This window comes from Microcaecilia unicolor, chromosome 2, assembly GCF_901765095.1.
Source record: "Microcaecilia unicolor chromosome 2, aMicUni1.1, whole genome shotgun sequence".
In the NCBI taxonomy this organism is placed as follows: domain Eukaryota; kingdom Metazoa; phylum Chordata; class Amphibia; order Gymnophiona; family Siphonopidae; genus Microcaecilia; species Microcaecilia unicolor.
In genome coordinates, this window is record NC_044032.1 from 425,827,297 (window position 1) to 425,854,650 (window position 27,354).

A 27,354-nucleotide genomic window follows, 5' to 3' on the forward strand; every position below is an offset into this window, starting at 1 on the left:
GAACAAAAAACAAAGTCAGATAGGGAGGGATCATGGATTCATCTGCTGTGACAAAAGGAAAGAAAATTACCAAGGTAAGAACCTAATTTTCCCTTCCTTGTCATCAGCAGCAGATGAATCCATTAACTGTTGGGATGTACAAAAGCAATCCCTACTTAGGGTGGGAACAGGCCACAGCACGAGCCAATACTTGAGCTCCAAAAACAGCGTCCTGCTTTGCTGCAACATCTAGCCTGTAATGCCGGGCAAAAGAGAGCTGAGAAGCCCAAGTAGCTGCACTACAGATCTCTTGAAGAGAGAGTGTACCCGATTCAGCCCACGAGGAGGACATCGCTCTCATGGAATGCGCCTTAAACGCTTCAGGCGGAGACCGACCTGAAAGCAGATACGCAGCAAAAATGACTTCCTTGAGCCAACGGGCTATAGTGGCCTTAGACGCCGGGCCTCCACGCTGAGGACCTGACAAGACAAAAAGGTGATCAGAAGTCCTGAAGTCATTTGACATCTGTAGATACTGCAACAGCGCCCTGCGGACATCCAGAAGATGTAACTGCCCAAAGGAGTCCGGGAACTCTTCCCTAGAAAAGGAAGAAAGAAAAATGGGCTGGTTCAGGTGAAACACTGAAACCACCTTCGGCAGGAAGGAAGGCACTGTACGTACCGTTACTGCGGACTCCGAGAATTGCAGAAAAGGGTCCCGACAGGACAGTGCCTGTAGCTCAGATGTGTCATGGCCACCAAAAAGACTGTCTTGAGAGTCACATCCTTCTCCAAAGCTCGCTTAAGCGGCTCGAAGGGCGAACACTGAAGAGCCTTCAACACTAGCCCCAGGTTCCAGGCAGGACCGGGCAACCGGACAGGAGGATGGAGCCTAAGCACCGCTCTGAGAAATCTGGCAATGTCCGGTGAGCAGCAAGGGACAAGCCAGCGACTTTCCCTCAATAGCATAATGCTGCCACTTGCACCCGCAAGGAATTGGAAGCCAGGCCTTTTTGTAAGCCCTCCTGCAAAAAGTCCAGCACAGTTGAGACTGTAGCTCGCATGGGTGTGATCGCCTTTGAAACTGTCACGGTTGTGCCCGTTTCACATGGTGGTCAGACCTGGTGGCTGCGATGGACTGTCTGTTTGCTGTTTCCCGTGTTCCAGAAGTCATGCTGCTCCGGTCCGGATCTTTCAGCTTTCCAGACTGGCTTGGGATTTTTGGAACTTAGCAGCACCCTTACCTGGTGAACTCCCTTGTATGTGGCTTTTATTAAGCACCTGGGAACTTTCAGACTTTGCCTTGGCAACAGAGGTCTTTAGTCCTGTTCTTGTCCTTGTTGGTCTGTCGCAATTCCTACCCTGAATGCTTGCTTTGCCTGTTTTTGACCCGGCTTGTGTTACTGGATTATTCTACTGTCTGCTGCCTGCCCAAGACTCTGCGTGTTTCCCGGTTTGTTCTACTGCTTGCTGCCTGCCCAAGTCACTGCTTGATCCCTGGTTTACTTTTGATTGCCGCCAGTCTACAGACTCTGTGTGGTTCTTGGTTTCCCTGCTGCTTTGCTGCCTGCAAGACTCTGCTTGATTCATGGACTATTCTCCTGCTGCTGCTTAGTGCTTCTGTTCCAGTCCTGCTGCTCCAATCCGGCCTGCGCCTGTCTGTCTGTGGTCTGCCTTGCCTCCAGTTTGGGTGATTTGCCTGCCACTGCCGCTCCTCGGCAGCGATCCAAGGGCTCACTACCCAGAGGTTCTATGCGAAACCTGACAGAAACACCCCACGCCTCAAATTTGTGCCAGATCTGAGCATAAGCTGCGGAAGTGGACCGCTTGAGGGCCTGTAAGAGAGTGGAGATGACCTTATTAGAGTAGCCCTTGTCTCTCAATTGCGCCCTATCAATAGCCAGGTCGTAAGACCAAATCGGCAGGGATCCTCCATAGACACTGGGCCCTGAACCAATAGGTTTCACACCAGGGGCAAATGCACCGGAGCGTCCACCAACATCCGGTGGAGATCAGAATACCATGGACGGCCTTGGCCAATCTGGAGCGATGAGAATCACCAGACCTCGGTGCTGTTGAAACCGCAGTAGGACTCATCTCATCAAGGGCCAAGGAGGGAACACATACAGGAGGCCTGAGGGCCAGGGTTGAGCCAGAGCATTCAACCCCACTGAGTGAGGATCTCTCCTTCTGCTGAAAAAGCGAGGTACCTTGGCGTTTGCACTTGACGCCATTAGATCCATACCAGGAGCCCCCATTTGGCACAAAACTGAAGAAAACCTTTTTCTGCCAGTTCCCATTCCGCCGGGTCGATTTGATGCCTGCTGAGAAAATCGGCTTGCACGTTGCTCTGACCTGCTATGTGAGCTGCTGACAGAAGCTGCAGGTGGAGCTCAGCCCAGTGGCAAATCTGAGCGGCCTCCGCGGCCAGGGCCCTGCACTGAGTGCTGCCCTGACGATTTATGTATGCCACTGCTGTCGTGTTGTCTGACAGAACCCGGACAGCAAGCCCCTTCAGAGTCTTTTGAAAGGCCATAAGCGCCTGGAATATCGCTCTCAGTTCCAAGCGATTGATGGACCACCTTGCTTCCACGGGTGTCCACAGACCCTGAGCATAGCTTCCTTGGCAATGCGCTCCCCAGCCTAGAAGGCTGGCATCTGTTATCACCAGGCACCAGGAAGGAAGCGCCAGAGGCATTCCTTGGCACAGCATCCTGTCGGAGAGCCACCACTCCAAACTGAGCCAGGCCGCAGGGAGCAACATTAGTCTGCGTTGATATTCCTGGGACATCGGAGACCACTGTTGAAGCAGGGCAATCTGCAGAGGCCTCATATGCGCTCTCGCCCAAGGCACCACCTCCAAGGTGGCCGTCATTGACCCCAGCAGCTGGGACATCAGGAAATAATAATATTTTATATCCCAAAAAGGGTTTATCTTTATTACGGAAAAATAAGCGGAAGATCCAATCCTTGTCAGGCAATAATGCAACTGTCGCAACCAAAGTCGCGGCAGTTGCTAATTCGGAGTCAGAAGTTTCAAGCAAAAGAGAGATATCCAATAGAGTTTCAGGCATTTGATTCAATTCTTTTCCTGGGATGTAATATGCCAAGGTAAAAGGTGGCAAATTCTGCTCTGGTATGTTCAAAATGTCCCGCAAGTAATGTTTTAACATATCAAGAGGAGAAACAGTTTTTGTTCTAGGAAAATTAACAAATCTTAAATTATAATTTTTTGTGTAATTATCAAACATTTCCATCTTTTTTCTAAGATTTGTCAAGTCATTAGTGATTAAAGGTTGAATCGTTTCCAATTTCATAATACTTTGTTCCATTTTGTCAGTTTTTTCATCTATAACTTTAATCTTTTCCTCTGATTTTTTGTAAATCCATCTCTAATAGTTTTATTTTAGGTGCAGTATCATTAACTTGTTTCAGGAACGTTTGACCCAGGGTAGAAACTAAGTCCCATAAAGTGTCCAGTGTAACCTCTTTCGGTTTAACTAATAATTCCTTCGGTATTGCAAACCTTTCAGAAGTTTTCACACGCTCACTCTGTCCTTCGGCTCCTCTACCTTCTATTTGCGGCGGCGTCTCTCCTTTCTCTAATGGTAGCAAGACCTCGTCTCGATGTTCTTCCGGGTCCATAACACCTGAACAGGGAGACCCCGTCGAGTCAGCGAGGAAGGAGCTTGAGCCTACCGGCTGGGGAGGTGGAGTTCGCATAGCGGGGCTCAGCGTGGTTTCAAGGCTAGGGGAGACCGATTCTCCCAAAACGCCGGCACTCCCTACTAGCAGCATTCCGCTGTTTGGATTAACTTCAGAAGAAAGGGTACTGTGAGGAGATTATTGGTACCTTGCTTCATCCTAAGAAGCGGTCTCTACTTCAGCGGTGTATGCATAAGTTTGGTGAGTTTTTTAGACCTGATTCGACAGAGCTTGGTCTCCTTTTCAAGTTTCCCTTTTGCAGATTTTTTTTTCCTTTTTATAGGAGAGTTTGACGAAGAGTTTTGTCGGTCAGCTCGCTACTAGTGCAAGTGGCAGCACTCGCCTTTAGTTGTGGTCATATTTCGGGCTCCTCCCTGGCATCTCATCCTGATGTTATCCTGTTCATTAATGGGGTTACTTGACTTCACCTACCGCCGTCTCGGCCAAGACCAGCATGGAACCTTAATTTGGTATTTTAGTCTTTGCAGGGGGTGGCCTTCAAGCCATTGCAGAAGGCCACCCTGAAGGATCTCATTCTGAAATCTGTGTTTCTGGTTGCACTTTCTTCCATTCGAAGAGTGTCTGAGCTTCAGGCTCTCTTGCAGGGAGCCTTTCTTGGTCCCCCCCCCCCCCCCCCCGAGGTGGGGGTTATGGTGTGTACCGTGCCATCTTTTCTCACTAATATGTCTTGGCCTTTCATCTTAATCGGCCCTTGTTTCTGCCTTCGTTTCATAGAGACCAGTATCCGGAGGATTTTTCCCGGTTGCTTTTGTATATGTGCCGGGTTCTGCTGCATTATTTGCTACGAATGATTTTCTTCAGATCATCTGTTCTTTTTTTCCTGGGCTGTGCAAAGGTGAGGTGGCTTCTAAAGCGACAATTTCTCAATGAGTTAAACTATCTCGTCAGCTTATATCCTGGTGGGCCGCTCGTCTTTGGCAGGGCTTCACGTGCTTTCTACTCTGGTGTTGGCAGCTTCATGGGCGGAGTTTCGCTTAGTGCCTCTGGATGAAATCTGTAGGGCAGCGACTTGGGTGTCGGCGCATACCTTTGTCAAACATTAACGGGTAGATGTTGCCACACATACAGAGGCGGTGTTTGGGGCTTCTGTGCTGGCGGCGGGAGTTTCGGTTCCCCGCCCTGTTTAGATACTGCTTTGAAACATCCCACCTGTCTCTGGATTAATCTGCTAATGCTAAGGAATGAGAAATGTTATTTTACCTGATAATTTTCTTTCCTTTAGTCGCAACATATGAATTCAGAGTCCCACCCTGAGCCGAAGTTCCTGGGTGGAGTCTGGTATCTGCAGAAGTCCAAGCTGCGTCTTTGTTGGTTTCCTCTGTTTGGTGATTTTCAGGGTTCTGTTTACATGACTATTGGAGGGATCTGTGTGAAAGGAGATGTGGTGGTTCACTTTTTGTTTCCTGTGCTTTGTTATGAGAAATACTGAGGATTCCAGGAGCTCACCATCCAATAAGACAGAGTACAAATCAGTGCTCTCTATCTCCACCTGCTGATAGATGGTCACAACTCACCTGTCTCTGGATTTATCTGCTGCGACTAAAGGAAAGAAAATTATCAGGTAAGGTAACATATTTCGATAGTCTGGGAAGAAAATTAGATTTTTGTTTATACTATATTGTTTTGCGTAGACCCCAGTGGTCCTAATATGGTATTTTTATGCCTTATGTACACAAAATGGAGCATCCAAAGAAAGAAATAGGCGGGTGATCTGCAATATCCAACATGGAGCCCAAAAAAAAAGGAAGTAGATCACAAGGATAGAATCCAAATGCTCTAATTTATTCACCACACTTATAAATCATAAAGTGAAAAATGTCCGACAAGATCTTGTTTTGCCCTTCGTCAGGGGTTCAGTAACACAACTGCCAATAAACATAAAAATATGTTAATAAAATTAAAAGCAACAAACCAACAATCCATGTATAAAAAGTACATTATATGCACATAATACAAACAACCCACTTAAATGATGCAGGGAACAAAACTAATGTTAAGATAAAAGTGAAAAATATCTCGCACAGACAAGGGAAACATATAAGCAATAGGTACATTCTTTGTCATCATCAGCAGATGAATCCATTAACTGATTGGTTGTATCCGCCTGCCAGCAGGTGGAGACACAGAACTCTGAAAAACCATAGTGCCTCTAGGACGGCTAGCCCCAACTGCCCTCAGTATTTCTCTATCTCCCAGCAGGTGTGGACGTAGCTTGATCAGCTCCTGGATTTCAGACTGCCTGGGGTGGCTCCTGTGCTTTTGCCAGTTGAGCAGGGGTGTTGTGGCTGGTGGTGCCCACTTTAAAGGCATTTAGGTTCGCCTTTCCCTTCCTTACCCATTCCCCCCGCCTCCCGGAGTCCCTCTGTTGCTGACTGCCTCCAACTTTCCTCACAGCATTTAAAAAAAAAAAAAAAAAAGCGTGCTTTTACTGCGTGGCTGTTCAGAGGGTTTTTCCAGTGATTCTGGTTCTGTGCAGATCTTGGCCCACTCTTCATAAGAGAGAGACAGCTGTCCCCCTATGCTTGGGGTGGAGTGGGCTGATAAACCATCATCATGAAGGTTGTGAGGCAGAGGGAACTCTAGAGAAAGTACTCCCCAGAGCGCCAGTCTGACTGAAAAGACTGCTTCTGCTAATATCAAAACCTATGAGAAAAACCAGAGTGTCCCAGGTCAGTATTTTTTGCTATCCTTGAGTTGAATCTTAGGCTGACCAGCCTTCCCGGAAGGATGGGATTTATCTTCCGGCAGATGCTGAGTCTTGGAATCTCCTAAATCTTTAACCACTTTCTCCAAGTCCTCCCCAAATAAAAGCTTGCCCTTAAATGGCAGCCTAACCAGCCATTGCTTGGATGTTGCACCTGCCACCCAATGGCGCAGCCACAACAACCAGCATGAGACTACAACCAGGAAAATCTGTTTGGCTGATGAACGAACCAAGTTATACGTTGCCCACCAAATATGCCAATCCAAGCTTTACATCTGGAAACTCAGAGGGAGGCTGAGCCCCAGTTTCCAGCATGGCATCAGCCACCTGATGGAACCACAAAAGGTACGCTCAAGCTGTATAAGAGCTGCAGACTGATGCCCGTAGAACCAGAGCCGAAATCTCAAAGGAAAGCTTCAAGGTGGACTCCAGCTTGCGGTCCTTGACATCCTTAAGAGCTATGCCTCCTTTGAACGGTAAGGTAGTATTTTTGTGTCTGCTGCAACAAAGCGCCCACTCTTGGCAATGCCAAATAAATAGTCCAGGTCCTCCTGAGTCACAGGATAGAGGTGAGATATCGCCTTGCCACCCGAAGGCTAGCCTCCGGTGTAGTCTACTGTGTAGAAATAAGTTCCTGCATAGACTCATGGACTGGAATGGTCTTCAGTGGTCTGCAGGTACTAGCCATCTTAGGGGATTTGCTGCCGCTGCCAGCTGCACCTCAGGGCCAAAATATTCAAAGCCTGCAAGGCTTTAGCAATGAAGGGCCTCCTTATTTAATTTGTAGCATTTGTATCCCACATTTTCCCACCAATTTGTAGGCTCAATGTGGCTTACGTTTGCCGTAGTGGCGGTTGCCATTTCCGGTTAACAGAATTACAAATGGTATTGCATAAGGTGCGTATATACATAGTAAAGAATAATACATTATGGTATTGCATTTAGGTTCCTGAGTGATAGATTAGGTTGTAACGTATGTTAGGTCATCAATTATAGAGCGATCGTTTTCTACTTAAGGATTAAAGTGGTATTGCATTAAGGTGCGTACATACATGGTAAAGAAGAATAGTTATGGTATTGCATATAAGTTCCTGAGTAATAGATTGGATTGTAACATATGTTAGGTCATGAATTATAGAGAAATCATTTTCGACATTAGGAATTAAAGTGGTAGTGCTTGTTCATTAATAGCAATGAGGTTAGTCAGTCAAGTGATAAGAGTTCGGTTCTGTCTAGTTCATGATCAGTCTTATTATTTAGTAATTAGGATGGTTGTTTATGGTATGCCTTCTTGAACAGTTCAGTTTTCAGTAGCCTTCGGAAGATAGCTAGATCTTGCGTTGTTTTTATGGTCTTCGGCAGTGCGTTCCATAGTTGTGTGCAAATGTAGGAGAAACTGGTTGTGTATGTGGACTTGTATTTTAGTCCTTTGCAGTTGGGGTAGTGGAGATTGAAGATTGTGTGTGCTGATCCTTTTGCGTTCCTGGTAGGTAGGTCTATAAGGTCTGACATATAGGTCGGGGCTTCCCCGTGTATAATTTTGTGGACCAGGGTGCAGACTTTGAACACAATTCGTTCTTTTAATGGAACCCAATGTAGTTTTTTTCTTAGGGGTTTGGCGCTTTCGTATTTCGCTTTCCCAAATAGGAGTCTGGCTGCTGTGTTTTGAGTCAGTTTGAAGTTTCTTAATAATTTGTTCTTTGCAATTGGCATAAATGGCATTACAATAGTCTAGGTGGCTTAGCACCATTGATTGTACCAGGCTGCCGAAAATTTCCCTTGGGAAGAAAGGTTTGATCCTTTTAAGTTTCCACATTGAGTGGAACATTTTCTTTGCTGTATTTTTCGCATGGAACACCCTCACTGCAGTGGGATCATTGGGTTTTTGTCCAACCAGCTCCCCCTCCTTTAGATCTTCCAATTTCCACGAGGAGAGGGACGGCGCAGACAAATGCCCCTCTGAGGGGACCGGAGACAAAGGAGCAATAGACCCCCCCATCAGAAATGGACTCCGAACGAGGCCGCTCGGACCCACCAATGGCCTACATACCCAGAGGGTGCAAGTAGATCCCGGAAAATGCAATGCAGCTTTACAAACCAACTGTGCCTTTTTTAAAAGGAAAGCTCTGTATAAGAGCAAAACAAAGTCAGAAGAGAATAGCAGCTCATTTCTCTGTCCCCTGGACCTCTCAGAGATGTCCAGCACTCGGTCCCCGCACGAGGAGCCTGACCTAAATCCATTCCAAGACCCTGTAAAACACTTCCTGATACCAAGGAATTCGCCGCGCAGGAATCTAACATAGCCGCAGACACCGCGGCATTGAGGGGTGAAGACCGACATGCATCCTGAGTGCGAGAAACACTTTGTGCCTAATCTGACAGGCTCAGAAACTGAACATCCACCCAAACAGGCCCCAGACGCTGTTCTCCGCTTAGTGCAGCTGGAACAGCTATTAACTAAGTCCGCAGTCATCCATGGGACCGACAACGCAGGGAATTTCCCCCCAGAAAGAAGGAAAGGGTCACATTCACCCTGAGGAGAGCCCATATGTCCAAGGAAAGCATACTGCAAACAGAGCCATGTGTGCTCAATCTCTCAAGAAGCCCAAAAAGAACAAACAGTGCTAAAATCCACTAGATATAATTAAAATGTGGGACACAAATGTAACAAATAAATAAATAAAAGAATTTTTTTTTTAAAATAGAATGGAGGCGCTGTGAGAAAGGAGAAGGTGGCAAAGGAGAGACAATCGGGGTGGGGGAGGGAACAGGCCTCACCATGTGTACCCCCTAAAGCTGGCACCACTCAGCCTAGCACCCCCAAGCTTACCGAACCAGATTCCTGGAAAAGAAGCTGCAGCCAGATGACTGTCCACCTGCTTGCTGGAGATGGAGAACACTGAGCATTCCAGGAGCTCACCGTCCAATAAGACAAGAGTACAAATCAGTGCTCTTTATCTCCACCTGCTTTTAAATAGTCACTACCCACCTAGCTTTGGATTCATCTGCTGCTGACGCTAAGGAACAAACATTTAGAGAGGTTTGAGTTACTACCTCATGCTCTTTTTGGGCTTCCTTCTCCAGCATCTCAAACTCATTAATTTCCAACTTCTCCTTCAGCTGTGTTTCCATCATGGCACAATCTTTCTTCAAATTTTCATGCTCTAGCACTAAATTGTTGAAGTCAGTTCGCAATTCATTCAGCTCGTCTATGGTGACTTTCTGTGTTAAAAAGAAAACAGCAGTTAAATGTGCATTATGTTTACTTTTCTGCTGTCATTTTCACCTAATAAAATATTTAAACATAAAATAAAACTTACCACCTACATGAAACATTCGTTAACTAACCTTTTCCAACATTAATGCTTCACAAAGTTGGATAGTCTCCACGAAATCCTGTTTAGAATACTAAAGGGAAAAAAAAAATAAGAATTTTTTTTACACATCTACTTAACTTCAGATTTGACTCAAAACAGTTATAAGAGCATACAAATATAAAGGTATGAGAAGTACCATAAACAAATTTTAGTTGATAACATTTTAGCACATTTCAACAAGAGGGACAAATTTAGTTACTTCTATGTAGCATGTACCTTTTTCTGAGTCTATTAGACTGAAATATTGAGGCATGTTTTCATTTCAATCACAAAACAGCACAAAACGTTAATACTTTGTACACTTACAAATGAATAAAGTAGCTTTTCATTCTGAAGCAGAATATTTAAAAGAAATATGCACCTGTCTATTTAAAATTCGAAGTGTTTCAAAGTTTCTCCTAAAGTTAAACTGAAACAGAACATGAACATAAAACAAGGCACATGAAAACCATGAGTATGCTACATAAGTACATAAGTACATAAGTAGTGCCATACTGGGAAAGACCAAAGGTCCATCTAGCCCAGCATCCTGTCACCGACAGTGGCCAATCCAGGTCAAGGGCACCTGGCACGCTCCCCAAACGTAAAAACATTCCAGACAAGTTATACCTAAAAATGCGGAATTTTTCCAAGACCATTTAATAGCGGTCTATGGACTTGTCCTTTAGGAATCTATCTAACCCCTTTTTAAACTCCGTCAAGCTAACCGCCCGTACCACGTTCTCCGGCAACGAATTCCAGAGTCTAATTACACGTTGGGTGAAGAAAAATTTTCTCCGATTCGTTTTAAATTTACCACACTGTAGCTTCAACTCATGCCCTCTAGTCCTAGTATTTTTGGATAGCGTGAACAGTCGCTTCACATCCACCCGATCCATTCCACTCATTATTTTATACACTTCTATCATATCTCCCCTCAGCCGTCTCTTCTCCAAGCTGAAAAGCCCTAGCCTTCTCAGCCTCTCTTCATAGGAAAGTCGTCCCATCCCCACTATCATTTTCGTCGCCCTTCGCTGTACCTTTTCCAATTCTACTATATCTTTTTTGAGATACGGAGACCAGTACTGAACACAATACTCCAGGTGCGGTCGCACCATGGAGCGATACAACGGCATTATAACATCCGCACACCTGGACTCCATACCCTTCCTAATAACACCCAACATTCTATTCGCTTTCCTAGCCGCAGCAGCACACTGAGCAGAAGGTTTCAGCGTATCATCGACGACGACACCCAGATCCCTTTCTTGATCCGTAACTCCTAACGCGGAACCTTGCAAGACGTAGCTATAATTCGGGTTCCTCTTACCCACATGCATCACTTTGCACTTGTCAACATTGAACTTCATCTGCCACTTGCACGCCCATTCTCCCAGTCTCGCAAGGTCCTCCTGTAATCGTTCACATTCCTCCTGCGACTTGACGACCCTGAATAATTTTGTGTCATCGGCGAATTTAATTACCTCACTAGTTATTCCCATCTCTAGGTCATTTATAAATACATTAAAAAGCAACGGACCCAGCACAGACCCCTGCGGGACCCCACTAACTACCCTCCTCCACTGAGAATACTGGCCACGCAATCCTACTCTCTGCTTCCTATCTTTCAACCAGTTCTTAATCCATAATAATACCCTACCTCCGATTCCATGACTCTGCAATTTCTTCAGGAGTCTTTCGTGCGGCACTTTGTCAAACGCCTTCTGAAAATCCAGATATACAATATCAACCGGCTCCCCATTGTCCACATGTTTGCTTACCCCCTCAAAAAAATGCATTAGATTGGTGAGGCAAGACTTCCCTTCACTAAATCCGTGCTGACTTTGTCTCATCAGTCCATGTTTTTGTATATGCTCTGCAATTTTATTCTTAATAATAGCCTCCACCATCTTGCCCGGCACCGACGTCAGACTCACCGGTCTATAATTTCCCGGATCTCCTCTGGAACCCTTCTTAAAAATCGGAGTAACATTGGCTACCCTCCAGTCTTCCGGTACTACACTCGATTTTAGGGACAGATTGCATATTTCTAACAGTAGCTCCGCAAGTTCATTTTTTAGTTCTATTAATACTCTGGGATGAATACCATCAGGTCCCGGTGATTTACTACTCTTCAGCTTGCTGAACTGACCCATTACATCCTCCAAGGTTACAGAGAATTTGTTTAGTTTCTCCGACTCCCCCGCTTCAAATATTCTTTCCGGCACCGGTGTCCCCCCCAAATCCTCCTCGGTGAAGACCGAAGCAAAGAATTCATTTAATTTCTCCGCTACGGCTTTGTCCTCCTTGATCGCCCCTTTAACACCATTTTCGTCCAGCGGCCCAACCGACTCTTTGGCCGGTTTCCTGCTTTTAATGTATCTAAAAAAATTTTTACTATGTATTTTTGCTTCCAACGCTAATTTCTTCTCAAAGTCCTTTTTTGCCCTCCTTATCTCCGCTTTGCATTTGGCTTGGCATTCCTTATGATCTATCCTGTTACTTTCAGTTGGTTCTCTTCTCCACTTTCTGAAGGATTGTTTTTTGGCTCTAATGATTTCCTTTATCTTACTGTTTAGCCACGCCGGCTGACGTTTAGTCTTTTTTCCCTTTTTTCTAATACGTGGAATATATTTGTCCTGAACCTCCAGGATGGTGTTTTTAAACAGCATCCACGCCTGATGCAAGTTTTTTACTCTGCGAGCTGCTCCTTTCAGTCTTTTTTTCACCATTTTTCTCATTTTGTCGTAATCACCTTTTCTATAGTTAAACGCTACACTACACTACACAATGCTGAAGAATAAAGATGGGGGAAACTTGAAAATATTTTGGGAGTAAAGGATATGTAAGGACTGGTAACCTGATGTTTATGGAGAACACCTGCTACAATTAAACAACTTTCTAATATCAAGATGCAGATAGCAGTCCAGCAGAAAGAGGGGTACTATCCAGTCTTTTGCATTGAGTGTCACATATGTGATTATCTCCCAGTTGGTGAGAGGTTATATGTGTGTGCTCGATACAAACAGCTCCTAGTTCTCAGAGAATGAGTCCGTTCTCTTGAGGTTAAAGTAGCAGACTTGGAGGAGCTGAGGGAGACGAAGAGGTATATAGATCCCACCTACAGGGACATTGTAGGGAAGTCCCACCTCCAGAGTCTGTCAGCCCGTGTGCTGCCTTGGAGGTCTCCTAAAAAGAAAGCAACACCCTCAAGAAGCTAGAAGTAATCCTGTAGCTAGGATGAAGCCCACCAGGTGATGCAAACATCCTTTCGTACTGAAGATGTATCTGCAGGAGCTTCTGCCCAGGAAGGAAGGGTTAGGATGGCCGTTGTAGTTGGCGATTCGATCATTAGGCATGTAGATAGCTGGGTGACTGGTGGACGTGAAGATTGACAGGTCATTTGCCTGCCTGGTGAGGTGGATGACCTCAAGCATCACCTAGATAGGATTTTAGATGGTGCTGGGGAGGAGCCGGCTGCCTTTACACTTGGGTACCAATGACAAAGGAAAATGTAGTAGGGAGGTTCTGGAAACCAAATTTAACCACCTAGGTAGAAAGCTAAAATCCAGATCCTCCAGGGTAGCATTTTTGGAAATGCTCCCCGTTCCACACACAGGATCCAATAGGCAGGCAGAGATCCAAAAACTCAATGCGTGGTATAGGGATGAGGGATTTAGATTTGTTAGGAACTGGGCAACATTCTGGGGTAAGGGGAGCCTATTTCAAAAGGATGGACTCCACCTTAACCGGGACAAGGCTGCTGGTATCAACTTTAAAAAGGAGATTGAGCAGTTATTAAACTGTAATTGAGGAAAGGCCAACAGTCACTCAAAAGTACATGGTTCGAAGCAATGAATCTTTAAAGGTATCACCAAAACAGGGAAGGTAGGGCATCCCGTTGAGGTTGCAATTGAAACCATAGTAAATCAGGTGTCTTTAAAGAGCAGACAGATTGCAAATTCTGTCAACTGATGAGCAACTTGTGAATAGGAACAACATTTTTGAAATGCTTATATTCAAATGCCAGAAGCCTAAGAAATAAGTTGGGAGAGTTAGAATATATTGAACTAAATGAAGAGATAGATATAATACCTGGTGGAAGGAACATAATCATTGGGACACTGTCATACCAGGGTACAAATTATAAAGCAGTGATAGGGTAGAGCAAATTGGTGGAGGGGCAGCATTATATGTTAAGGAGGGCCTTGAATCGAAAATTCTGCAGGACACGAAAACACTAATTAGAATCCCTATGGATTGAAATTCCACGTGTAAAGGGGAAAAGGATAACGATAGGAGACCCTGATATTAACTGGGTAAATGTAACATTAGTGCATGCTAGGGAGGTGAAATTCCTTGATGAAATCAACAACTGCTTTATGGAGCAGTGTGGTTCAGGATCCAACAAGAGGGGAAAAAAATTCTAGACCAAGTCTAAGAGTGCATGATCTGGTGCAGGAGGTAATGGTGCTTGGAGGTGTACCTGTAAACGTCAGATTCAGGGTAGGTCACAATGTTTTATCTCTCATTTTTTACATATCTTTTTTATATACCTGTTTTTGATGGCTCAAGTGGTGTTGTTTTTATTGTTAATATTAATATTTTCATTAATAATATTAATATATTTCTATTTATATTATTAAATAACGGTTAGGACTTTTATCTCCTCTTTCATATCAGCTTTACACATTTTGTTTCCTTTTTCAGATCAATTCTGTATATGTTACCGTCTGTGTTTGCTGGTTATGTTATTTTGTAATATTCTAAATGTTGTTACATAATTACATTGTAGATTTTTGTTAACACATATTAGTACCGCTGTTACTTTCTTTAGTATATAATCTATATTTTATGTGGTATAATTTTCCTACTATAAGGTCCTGATATTTTAACGTTGTCTGTGACGTGTGTCTATGCGCTTTGGTATTTCCTTGACATCTATGGACTCATTGTTAAATTGTTTTTAACTTTCACTTTTTTATGTTTTTAATTTTCAATTTTGGAACAATTGTACTTTATATTTAACTTGTACATATGTTAATTTATTTGTTTTGTTTTATTTTAGACCCCTGAGGAAGGCCTGCTGGCCGAAACACGGACTGTGTAGGGTCCTATTAAACTTTTCTGGCGCTCTAACTCCCTTGTTTTTGGTCCGTTTTGGTTTGTCTTCCGCCTTTTTTTGTGTTTTGTTTTGTCTTCATGGGAGATTTGGACTTCTTTTTTGTATGCTGGGGCCACAATAACAGTAATCATAATATGATCAGATTGATATCAGCTGTGGACTAAATACACACAGGAAATTCGTCAGCATTTAACTTTCAGAAAGGAGACTATGATAAAATGAAGAATGATGGGGAAAAAAAAGCTTAGAGGAGCAGCTGCAAAGGTCAAAAATTTACATCAGGTGTGGATGCTGTTCAAAGATACCATCCTGGAAGCCAAGACAAGATATATTCCATGTATCAAAAAAGGAGGAAGGGCGAGCAAATGACAGCCAGCATGGTTAAAAAGTGAGGCAAAGGAAGCTATTAGAGATAAAAGAAAATCCTTCAGAAAATGGAAGAAGGATCAGACTAAAAGTAACAGGAAACAGCATAAAGAATGGTAAGTCAAATGCAAGGCGCTGATAAGGAAGGAAAAGAGACGTTGAAAAGAAGAATGCAGCATTGGAGTAAAAAAAAACAAAACACAAAAAAACACAGAACAACTTTTTTAGGTGCATTACAAGCAAGAAGCTGGAAAACAAAAATCAGTTGGACAACTAGATGACAGAGGGATAAAAAGGGAACTCAGGGAAGACAAGGCCATCACGGAGATATTAAATGAATTCTTTGCTTCTGTGTTCACAGAGGAAGATGTGGGAGAGATACCGGTGCCAGAAATGGTATTCAATGCTGACGAGTCAGAGAAACAAATAAATTTCTGCAAACATGGAAGATGTAATGGAGCAATTTGACAAACTGAAGAGCAGCAAATCGCTTAGACCAGATGGTGTACATCCCAGAGTACTGATAGAATTGAAAAGTGAACTTGCAATTGTTAGTTATATGTAAAATCAAGCATGGTACCAGAAGATTGGAGGGTGGCCAACGCTGATTTTTTAAAAAAAGGTTCCAAAGGTGATCCAGAAAGTTATAGACCGGTGAAACTAACATCCACGCCGGGCAAAATGGTAGAGACTATTATAAAGAACAAAATTTCAGAGCATATACATAAGCATGGATTAATGAGACAAAGCCAACATGGATTTAGTCAAGTGAAATTTTGCCTCACTAATCTACTACATTTCTTTGAAAGGGTGAATAAGCATGTGGATAAAGGTAAGCGGGTCTATACTGTGTATCTGGATTTTCAAAAGGCATCTGACAATGTATCTCATGAAAGACTACTAAAGAAATTAGAAAGTCATGGGATAGGAGGCAATGTCTTTTTGTGGATTAAAAACTGGTTAAACGAGAGTAGGGTTATATGGTCAGTATTCTCAAAGGAGAAGTGCAGATAGTGGGATTCCCCGGATATCTGTGCTGAGACTGCTGCTTTTATTTATAAATGATCTACAGATGGGAATAACTAGTGAAGGTTCCAAGAGCATGCCTTGGGAGAGATTGCTCAAATGCAGTTACCACCGCATGCTGCAGCACACTGGAGAGAAACCTCAGGTGCGACACAGAGTTCTTTCCAGATGCTCTCCTCAAACAGTCTCATGTGCACTCTGATCCACTGCACTACCTCCAGACTTGCAGCCATGGATCCCAAGACCTGAAGGTAATTTAGCGCCTGAGGGACGCACACCTGCAAGAGAGAACAAATCTGACACTCAAGCTTCTGTATCTGCATCCCCAGAAGTAACACTCAACCTAGAAGAGTATTGAAACAAACTCTCAGATAGTCCAACCGCTGCGAGAGAGCAAGATGCCTCTTAGCCAGGTTGACCACCCAGCCCAACAATTGCAACAGCTAGATCACCATTGCGGTGGCTGCTGAAATCTCCACAAGAGACCTTACTCGAATCAGCCAATCATTCAGATACAGATGAACCAAAATACCCTCCTTGCACAGAGAAGTCACCATCACCTTTGAAAAGGTCTGAGGAGCTGTAGCCAAATAAAAAGGGAGTGCACAGAATTGATGCTGCTTTCTCAAAACAGCAAAGCGAAGGAATTTCTTATGCAAGTGTCAAATCAGAATATGAAGATATGCTTCTGAGGGATCCAAACAGTAAGGAATTCCACTGGCTGCACTGCCACAAAAACCAAACAATGTTTCCATGTGAAAAGTGGGTATATGGAGGGTTAGGTACACTCTCTTCAGATCCAGAATAAGGTGAAAGAAACCCTTTTTGGAGCCACAAAATATGTTGAGTGCCGACCTGTGCCCACCTCGGTGTGTGGAATGGGCACCACCACCCTGAGGTAGATCAACCTCTGCAAAGTTTGCCAGACAGCCTGCACCTTAAGTGGTGCCCAACACAGAGATTACAGAAAGGCATCTGGGAGACGGTGGACGGGCAAACTCCAAGGCATAACTGTTGCAAATCACTTCCAGTGCCCACTGATCTGAGGTAGTATGGGTCCACCCTTGATAAAACTCCTGCAACCTTGCTCCCACTGGAACCAGCGGTAGAGCAGATCCTCTGATACCTCAAAAAATTGATTAGCATGGATTAAATGTTGAAGCACCACCACCTGCAGCCATTTGGCCAAAAGTTTTGTGAAAATTTTGTAATCTATCCCCAACAATGAAATAGGCCAATATAAGCTGCACTTTTGAGGATCTTTATTCGGTTTAAGCAACACTTACTCCATTTATATGGATTCTTCAGTCTATTTTGAACATTTCTGCTAACAGAACAATTAGGGAAATCTGGAAATAAATCCCTTTTGCCAGACTGACTGATCCACCAGGACACTGTCCCACAAAGGACTAGGTTATGTCTGAACTGAGTGGCCCAAATTCTATGATTGAATGGGCCCCCAGGTGAAAAATTTAAGATGACTCCTATAACACCATCTCTCCAAAGGTACTGGGGACCAGAGGGGAGTGGGGGCCCTTCAGAACTCCAGTAACCAAACCCTGCAAGACACACACTCCAGACCTACAGGGTGAAGTTAAAAAAAACAAAAACAACTCCCTAGAGGTTTTATTTTTGCTGTTTTCTCAGCAACCACTTTGAATGTCGATGAGAAATTTTATGTACGTTATTAGTCATCATATTTACATATTACTATTAAATAACATTTAATTATATTATTTTAGTGCTACAACTTAGCAATTTTTGCTTGTTAAAAATTTTGAGCTAAAACACAATAAAATAATGTCAAATGATACAATTAACAATGTATCAGACCATATGGGCTCTTTTTATGCAGTGTGGACTCCGTAAAGATGAATGTTAGGCCTCTGATGATATCAGGGTGCATAATTTTTGAGATGCTGTTACCCACAATTTCTTAATGTGAGGCATGTTAAATTGATTATTCTTATAATTTCTTTTATTTGTTCTCTTCCTTTTGATTTTGATATGTTTTATCTTAAGGTTATTTCAAGGGGGAAAAAATGTGTCAGAATTTTACAGTCCCTGTGAATGCTCAAAGTGTCTACTCCCAGCTTAAATACAGGCCTTCACAGTTACTTCGGAAAGCGCTTCTTGAGTTCGGCGATTGTTTGCGGGTTTGAGTGGAGCTTGTGATAGGCCTCCATCATTTATTTTTTTTATTTATTTAGATTTTGCTCACATCTTTTCAGTAGTAGCTCAAGGCGAGTTACATTCAGGTACACTAGGTATATTCCCTGTCCCTGGAGGGCTTCCAATCTAACTTTGTACCTGAGTAAATGAACAGTTAAGTGACTTGCCCAAGATCACAAGGAGCATCAGTGGGATTTGAACCAAGCACCTCTGGATGTCAAGATCTGTGCTCTAACCACTAGGCTACTCCTTCACTGTTGCACCCAGACAACAGTAAGCTGGTACCCCCCTTTTCTTTCTTTTATTTTCCAAATAATGGTAGTTTTACAGTGCAAACAATTTTGAATGTGAGAAAATCACTGAGTGGTCATGATAAAAAATCTAACTTCATTGTGTTTAAAGAATCTCATTCCATTTGGCATACAAACGTAGATAGTACAAATAAAGTTGTAAAATTTCACACTGAAGTTGATAAAACAGCAAGAAAAACTCTAGGGGGTTATGTTTTTTGCCCCACCCTCTATATAGGAACTCTGTCACAATAAAGAATTACTATTGACTAAGACTCAGCAAGCAACAACCCTACCTCTAAAAAGGCAACACACTGGAATACCAATATACTGTTGTAAAAAGAGAAGTGAAGGATTTTGTTACTGTTTAGTTTCTGTGTAGGGATACATAGCAGCCTGACTTTTTCTATTACTCTTGCAGACTACAGAGCAAGCCTCAAAATACAGAATAAGCAACCACTAACTAGAAATAGGAACTCTGAAGTGTGAATGCAATGCAATACTGGAGACACAGGATGTTCTGTGTAAAATCTAAAGTTATTTGGGTTGCACTTTACAAAAGCCAACAATTTCCAGAACACAAGTGAAAATAAAATGAGTTTTCCTTTTGGTTTTCTTATTTCACTAAGCCACTTGGTCTTTCCTGTATCATCTTATCCAAGTTCTTTTTCAGGGTCTTGTTTTCATGTCTTCCTTTCCTCTCTACATCTGTTTCTAACATTGTCCATTCCCCTTCATAAGTTCTCTTCTGTGCATCTCTAATCAGAAGCTAGATTTTACCTTTCATTCTCCCCCTTCTCTCACCCTCTAGTCCTAAGTTTCCCCTCATTATACAGCTTTCCATCTTTTACTCCTGCCCCTGCCAAGCTCTCATCTACCTTCTTCCAAGTCTCATTCTCTCACCAGCCCCAGCTTGCTACCCATCATTCAACACCTCCTGGCATCCAGCCTCTTTCTTTCTCTATTACCTGCTACCCAGTTTCCCCATTTGCTTCTCAGATCTGTTGTAGTGCCTCTGAACCCTCTTCATACGATCCTTTACCCCTTCCCTTCACCTCTCCCTCCCTTTTCCCTTCTTCCTCCATTCTAATCCCTTCTCACCACTTCCCTCTTTTTCCCTTTCCCTGTGGCCCACTCTACTCCTCCCCCTTACCTGCACGCCGAGCTCTTTTCCACCCTTGCCCTTCTCCCATCATCCATCTTCAGTCCCTGCATCAGCCTCTAGCCCTCTATTCCCAGCCCCATTCTTAACTGCCTCCCTGTAAGCCCCAGTCCTGTAAGTCATGTTTTTCTAGGTTCTACACCTAGTCCTTAGCATCTGCCCACCCAAGATGGCAGAGGGCCCAGAAAAGTCAAGCAGCTCCTTAGCCAAAACCTGGGTATCAGGTTTGGACTTCCCCTAGGAGGTTATGTCCAACAGGGGATAGTGGCATCCTGGTTAGCCTTCCAGTAGGAGAGAACTCAGATTTCTTGCAGACCATTACAGCCTCCAACCATTGGGTTCTGAAATTGTTTCTCTAGGATTTAGACTTCATATATTTGATCTTCCCTCAAACTGCTGTCGGGAATATCATGGTCAAACTCTTCACAGGAGAGAACCACTTATCAAGAAGCTCTCTTCCATTTTAGAGTCCTGTGCGGTCGACCCTATTCCATCAGGGTAAAGACAGCATTCTATTCCAAATATTTTTGAATCTCCAGGGGAGGGGGAGGGCTGGGCTTTGATTTATTTTATTTTAATAGACTTTGTTCAAGATGCAGGAAGGCTGGTTTGTTCTTCAAACTTTAAGGATGCATACATCCATATTAAAGATAGTCATGTTCCCAGGAGTACCTGATTTGTAATAGGGGAACACCATTACCAGTATCGCATTCTACTCTTTAGCCTTCTTGTCAGCTCCTCAGATTTTCATAGTGCCTTGCTGTAACAGCAGTGTATCTATGCAAATGAAGGGTATGCTCAAAATAAAATACAAGTTTATACATGAAAGACATGAATATTTTTTCTGCAGTGATGAGAGAAAAAAAAAAGCTGACCTAGTGACAATTCTGGGCAGGAGGCAGTTTTCACTCCTTGGAAAAGGTAATCCCATTCACTGCACAACACTACCACTTAGTAGCTAGATAGCTGTAGAGATCTATAAGGAACCCTGGGGTAGGATCCCTAGCTGGGGAACCGTTAGAAGTACTAGAACTCTGATTTAAGAAAGCAAGCCTCTTGTCAACAGTGGGTGGGGGGATGGGGTAGGATGGCCTGATCCTTGTTAGGCATTAGCTAAATTCAATAAAATTTATCAAGGAAGTGATATTTGTATTGATCCATGTTACCTTATCTGTTGGTTATTTGCAGAATTAAACCTTATTTTCCTTGTTCTAGTCCTGTTTGCTAATACAATTGTTAATTTATTAGCTTTGGCTCCTAACTGCAACCCACAGTAAATTTTTTGTAATCTGTGGATGATTGTCTTAGAACTGTGTGGCCTTGGGTTGTAAAAGATCTATGTCCCTCAAAACCCACCAAGGAATATCTTGAGGGTTGCCTACTTTCCTAAAAGCCAAATAAAAACCCAGTTTGTTGGTAGAATGCTGTCAATATAAAGGACACATGAACAGGTGGGGGCCAAGTAGCTCCTAGCAAGACCCTCCAAGTGTTCTTTGGATTAACCTTGAGCTATCAAGGTGGTGCTGAAATTTTAAATACAGTAATAAGTATTCATTTAAATGAATATTTAAAAAAATTGACTTAGTAATTGCACCTCATTTATAATATTCAGCATTATTAGCTATTATGTAATTCAATTTGAGCCATGTCAGTAAAAGTAGGACACTAAATTCTTAAAAACAAAAAAAACAAAACATAAGGATGATTAAATTTATACAAGCCAAAACTGAAACATCTAGTACATGAAAGTCAAATACCAAGTGCCAAAACATCTTTGTTGATGACATAATACACAAATTTTTTGAGGAAGAAAAGACCACAGAGACCTGGACTAGAGCAAAGTCCAAATTTGCTTCTGTATCAAACCAATTTGGTTCTTTGTCTTTCATCAGTCTAAAAACTCCCAACTATTTTTAATGCAAAAACAATTAGTGCTGTATATGTCTCTTCAGAGTTTCACTAAAAACTTCTCTCTCTAACACATATTTGCAGTTAAGGTAATGCCAAAAAACACCAAGCACTTACTTCTCTCTCTGCCTAACAGGGCCACCGGTGTACAGGCTTCCTCAGGGGCTTAGTGCTATGCTGGCTTGAATGTTAACTATCAGTCTTTCCCACTGCAACAAACACCACAGCAATGGACCTTGACTTTTCACCACTCAACAAAAAAATACATTTTACCATCTAGGACATATTTACTACATCCTTAACATTCTGTTCTTCAAAATGGCGCCAACAGACATCAGATGCCTTCATTGTGATTTACATACTGCTGACCCTTCATGAAAGCACTAGAATCTAACTCCACTATTTCTGTAGCAAACTAAAAAAAAATAAAAAAAATTTACCAACATTTTATTGATCTTAAAATTGGACATTTTCAAATTCAGCAAAACTCACTTAACTATACTTTAATTTTTCAAGCACTTCCGCATTTGCAGGACGTCTCGTTAATGACTTTTTGATCACTTCCGATCTTGCGGGGAGTTTCACTGCAAAAAACATCTGATAAAGGCGTGACAGTCAAGGTGAAATTAGGTCTTACCTGCTAATTTTCTTTCCTCTAGACCCTCCAGACTGGTCAAGACGCTTGGGTTATGCACGCCTACCAGCAGAGGGAGACTGAGAACACTAAAACTTAAACTAGTATAAGCCAGCAGCCAACCCCAAAGCAGCCAGTAAATCCTTATCAAAGCAGAACACAAACAAACCAATAACCAACTACAACCCCAAAAGGTTGAAGAACCCTGTACTCAGAAACAAACCATAGAAACGTGCTTCTACTGACCGAACGCAACAGCGCTGCGGTCCTTCTCTGAAACACAAAGGAAATAGCACAGAACTTTAGAACACCAAAGTTCCAAATTTAGATACCTTTCAGCAATAGCAACCCAGACAATATCAATACCAGAAATCTGCCAATCACACGAAGAGAAAAAAGAAGATATGTACACAGCGGGAGGATTCTTGACCGGTCTGGAGGATCTAGAGGAAAGACAATTAGCAGGTAAGACCTAATTTCACCTTCCTCAGCGACCCTCCAGACCGGTCAAGATGCTTGGGAAGTACCAAGCCAGTATATAATCTAAGGGCGAGAACCTTGCATTCCCAAAGTCAAAACTGCCGCACCAAAACTCGCATCCTCCCTAGCCTGCACATCAATTCTATAATACTTTACAAAAGAATGCAGCGAGGACCAGACTGCCGCCCTGCAAATATCTTGAGGCGGAACCAATCCACTCTCAGCCCAGGAAAAAGCTACCCCCCTGGTCGAATGCGTCTTCAGTGCCTCTGGCACTCTACGTCCCTTGAGCAAATACGCCGAAGAAACAGCCTCCTTCAATCATCTGGAAATTGTTGCCTTAGAAGCTGCCGCTCTTTTCTTAGGTCCTCCATACAACACAAACAACCTATCCGAAGACCGAAACTCCCGAGTCCTGGACAAGTAAGAAAGCAAGACTCGACGTACATCCAATTTGGCTAAACGGCGCTGAGAAGAATCTCCCAACTTATCCCCCAAAACTGGCAAAGAAATGTCCTGATTTACATGGAAAGAAGACACTACCTTGGGCAAAAACGACAGGACCGGCTTCAAAGAAACCTTCTCCTTAGAAAAACACAGAAAAGGAGCACGACAAGACAAAGCCTGTAACTCCGAAACTCGCCGAGCCGAAGTAATAGCCACCAAAAATACTGCCTTCAAAGTAAGATCTTTAACCGTACTCGAAACCAAAGGCTCAAAAGGAGGGCCCACCAATACCTCCAACACCAAGTTCAAATCCCACGGCAGCACTATCTGACGACATGGAGGACGAATCAATTTCACAGCTCGCAAAAACCGAACCACATCCAGAGAAGAAGCCAAGGAGACCCCCCCGTATCCTTCCCCGGAAACAAGCCAAAGCCGCAACCTGCACCTTCAATGAAGACAGAGCCAGGCCTCTGTCCACACCATCCTGGAAAAACTCTAACACCTCCGGAATCGAAGAGGTCCACGGAGAGTACGAACGATCCTGACACCAACTTTCAAAAATCCGTCACACATGAACATAAGCAAAGGAAGTGGACCGTTTCCAGGACTGCAACATAGTATCAATTACTTTAGGAGAAAAACCTTTCTTCAACCTGTCCCTTTCAAGAGCCAGGCCATAAGTGAGAATGGAGACGGATCAGGCATTACGATTGGACCCTGCACTAACACCACGGACTCCTCCAAGCTCAGCGGCCCTCCTATTGCCAGACACACTAGATTGCCAAACCACGGACGACGAGGCCAATTCGGAGCCACGAGGATCACCATACCTACGTGCCGCTCCATTCTCTGAACTATCCGCCCTACTAGGGGCCAAGGAGGAAACACATACAACAGTTGATGAAGAGGCCACGGAAGCACTAGGGCATCGATCCCCTCGGACCTCGGATCCCGCCGCCGGCTGAAAAACCTGGGCACTTGAGCATTGCTGGACGAGGCCATGAGATCTATCACCGGAAGTCCCCACTCCATCACCAGACGGTGGAACAGCGGACGATGCAGCGACCACTCTCCTGGATCTAACGTGTTTCTGCTCAGAAAATCCGCACTGACGTTGTCCACTCCGGCCACATGACCTGCCGAGAGACTCTGCAGATGAAGTTCCGCCCAATGTATTACCTCTGCCGTCTCTTCAGCCACTTCCCGCCTCTTTGTGCCCCCGATTTACGTAAGCCACCGCAGTGGCGTTGTCGGACAAAACTCGAACAGCTTTGCCTGTGAGAAGATACTGAAGGGCCTGCAGAGCCAACTGGATTGCCCGAGTTTCTAACCGATTGATGGACCATATGGCTTCCTCCGCTGACCAACGGCCCTGAGCCACCTCTCCGAGGCAATGCGCCCCCCAGCCTGCCATCCGTGGTCAGAACAATCCACTCCGGCGAATCCAGGGGCATTCCTCTCTCCAGATTCAGCGTATGAAGCCACCACCACAGGCTGAGACAAACCGCTTCCGGCAAGAATAGTCTTTCCTCCAAGTTCTGAGGAGACCAACGGTCCAACAGTGCCGCCTGTAACTGTCTCATGTGAGCCCTGGCCCAGGGCACCACCTCTATCGATGCCGCCATGAGTCCCAAAATCTGAAGGTAAAAATGAGCTGATGGAGACCTCTTGGCACAAAATTGGCGAATTAAGGTCTGCATCTTGGCTATCCAAGCTGCCGGTAAAAACACCAGTCCCTTTGCAGTGTCGAATCGAACTCCCAAATATTCCAGGGATTGATACGGAACTAAGTGACTCTTGGCAATGTTCACCACCCAACCGAGCGACTCCAAGAAGGACACCACCTTTGCGGTTGCTTCCATACTCTCCTGGAGGGACTTGGCTCGAATCAGCCAATCGTCGAAATACGGATGTACTAATACCCCTTGCTTACTCAAAGCTGCCGCCACGACCGAACGGCAGAGCACAAAATTGAAAATGCTGTCCTAGAACCGCAAACCGGAGAAACCGATGATGCGCCGCCCGGATGGGAATATGAAGATAGGCTTCCGTCAAATCCAGAGATGTGAGGAACTCTCTCCTGACTGCACCGCTACTATGACCGAACGCAACGTTTCCATGCGAAAGGAGGGAACCTTCAAAGCCCCGTCGACCCTTTTTAGATATAAAATAGGCCGGAAGGAATCCTCCTTTTTGGGGACCACAAAATAAATTGAATAACAACCTGTCCCCCTTTCTGAGGTCGGAACGGGAACTACAGCCCCCAGATCTATCAGCTGACAGAGAGTCTGCAGAATCGCCCTGGCCTTGAGCCGCGAACGGCACGGAGAGGCTAGAAAGAAATCTGGTAGAAAGTCCTCGAACTCTAAGGCGTACCCGAATCGCACAACTTCGAGGACCCACTGATCTGTCATGATATGGGTCCACCTCTGATAAAACTGACTCAGACGAGCACCTACCCGCACCAGAGGTTGGACCCGCACACCTTCATTGTGAGGCACGCAAGGAAGACAGAGCTCCTCCAGATGCCTCTCGTCGACCTCCAAGAAAGGGCTGAGTACGCTGAAAATAACATCCTCTAGGCGCAACACTAAACCTACCTGGCCTATAGCGCCGTACATATCTCAAACGAGCATGTCCTGACACTCCTCGACCCCCTGCTCTAGGCCACAATTCTGGCAACCGCGAAATCTTAGCATCTTCAAGGCCACATACCAATTTATTCAACTCTTCCTCAAACAGCATGACACCCTTGAAGGGAAGAGAACATAACTTGGATTTAGAGGCCACATCCGCAGACCAGCCACGAAGCCAAATGGCCCGACGAGCTCCAACTGCCAAAGCCATATTCTTAGCTGAAGCTCTCAGTAAATCATAACTAGCATCTGCCAAGAAAGAAGAGCCCATCTCCAGCTTGGCTAGTTCCTGCACCAAGGAAGACCTGTCCAAACCGGACCATCCAGAAGCTTTTCTGCCCAACGGAAACAAGCCTGGGCTACTAATCCCCCACACAGAGCGGCCTGAAGCGACAAGGCGGAGAGATCAAAATTGCGGTGAATAAAAGATTCTAACTTCCTATCCTGCGGATCTCTCAGAGCAGCCCCCCCCCCATCAACCGGAATGGCAGTAGCCTTGGTAACCGCGGTCACCACCGCATCCACTGTAGGTGATTTTAAGGAGTTCCTATCCTCTTGGGGAATAGGATAAAGTCTCGCCATAGCTCTGCCCACCTTACAAGGGGAATCTGGGAAGGACCACTCCTGCAAAATCATATCTCTGAGATCCGAATTCATCGGAAAAGAACGCGAAGTCCGTCGAATACCCTTAACTAAGGGGTCTATCTGCTTAACCTCCGCTACCACCGGCTCAGGATCAAACCTAAGTGTAGCCACTACTTGGATCAATCGGTTCAGGAAGATCCGCACAACCGAGGGGTCCTCACCTGGTAAGGGCCCCTCCCCCTCAAGGTCATTGTCTCCCAGAAACTCTTCCCCCAGAACACTACCCTCATCCTCTGATGGAGGAAAGGAAAACAATTCCGGGTCCTCCGACCAATCCAGCCACGGGCGCTTGGCCAACAAAGACCCTACCCCCTTCTGGGATTCTGACTGGGCAGGGCCTGACTGCCAGGCCTGAAACATGGACCAAATGAATTCTGGAGGAAACCCCATGGCCCCCAAGCCTTCAGGGAAGGAACCAACATTCTGCCCTGAACTTTCTATCACAGACCGTGAAGGGACCGCCGGGCCGGCCGAATCCAAGATGGCGGCGGTTCCCACCAAAATTGGGACCGCCGCTACAGGACCGGAGGGAGAATCAGAGCCAGGTAACTCCTTACCAAAGCTCGAAACCTCCACTGCCAACACCGGGGGAGAAGAGAGAGGCTGCTTAGGCTCCCCGCAAAGCCTGCACTGAGCTCCCAGCGCGTCTACTCCCCTTCTCGCACAGAAGCGGCAACGCGACGCTTTTCCCGCCG

General features: G+C 44.6%; 1 protein-coding gene across 1 annotated transcript in view; it reads right to left on the reverse strand.

The window, feature by feature from the left end:
• The window catches only part of CENPE (centromere protein E), a 466,760-nt gene that overhangs the window by 316,845 nt on the left and 122,561 nt on the right, over positions 1-27,354 (reverse strand). Inside the window, 2 exon segments of the mRNA XM_030192156.1 lie at positions 9,464-9,631; positions 9,758-9,817. Of these exon segments, the coding sequence (XP_030048016.1) occupies positions 9,464-9,631; positions 9,758-9,817 (228 nt within the window).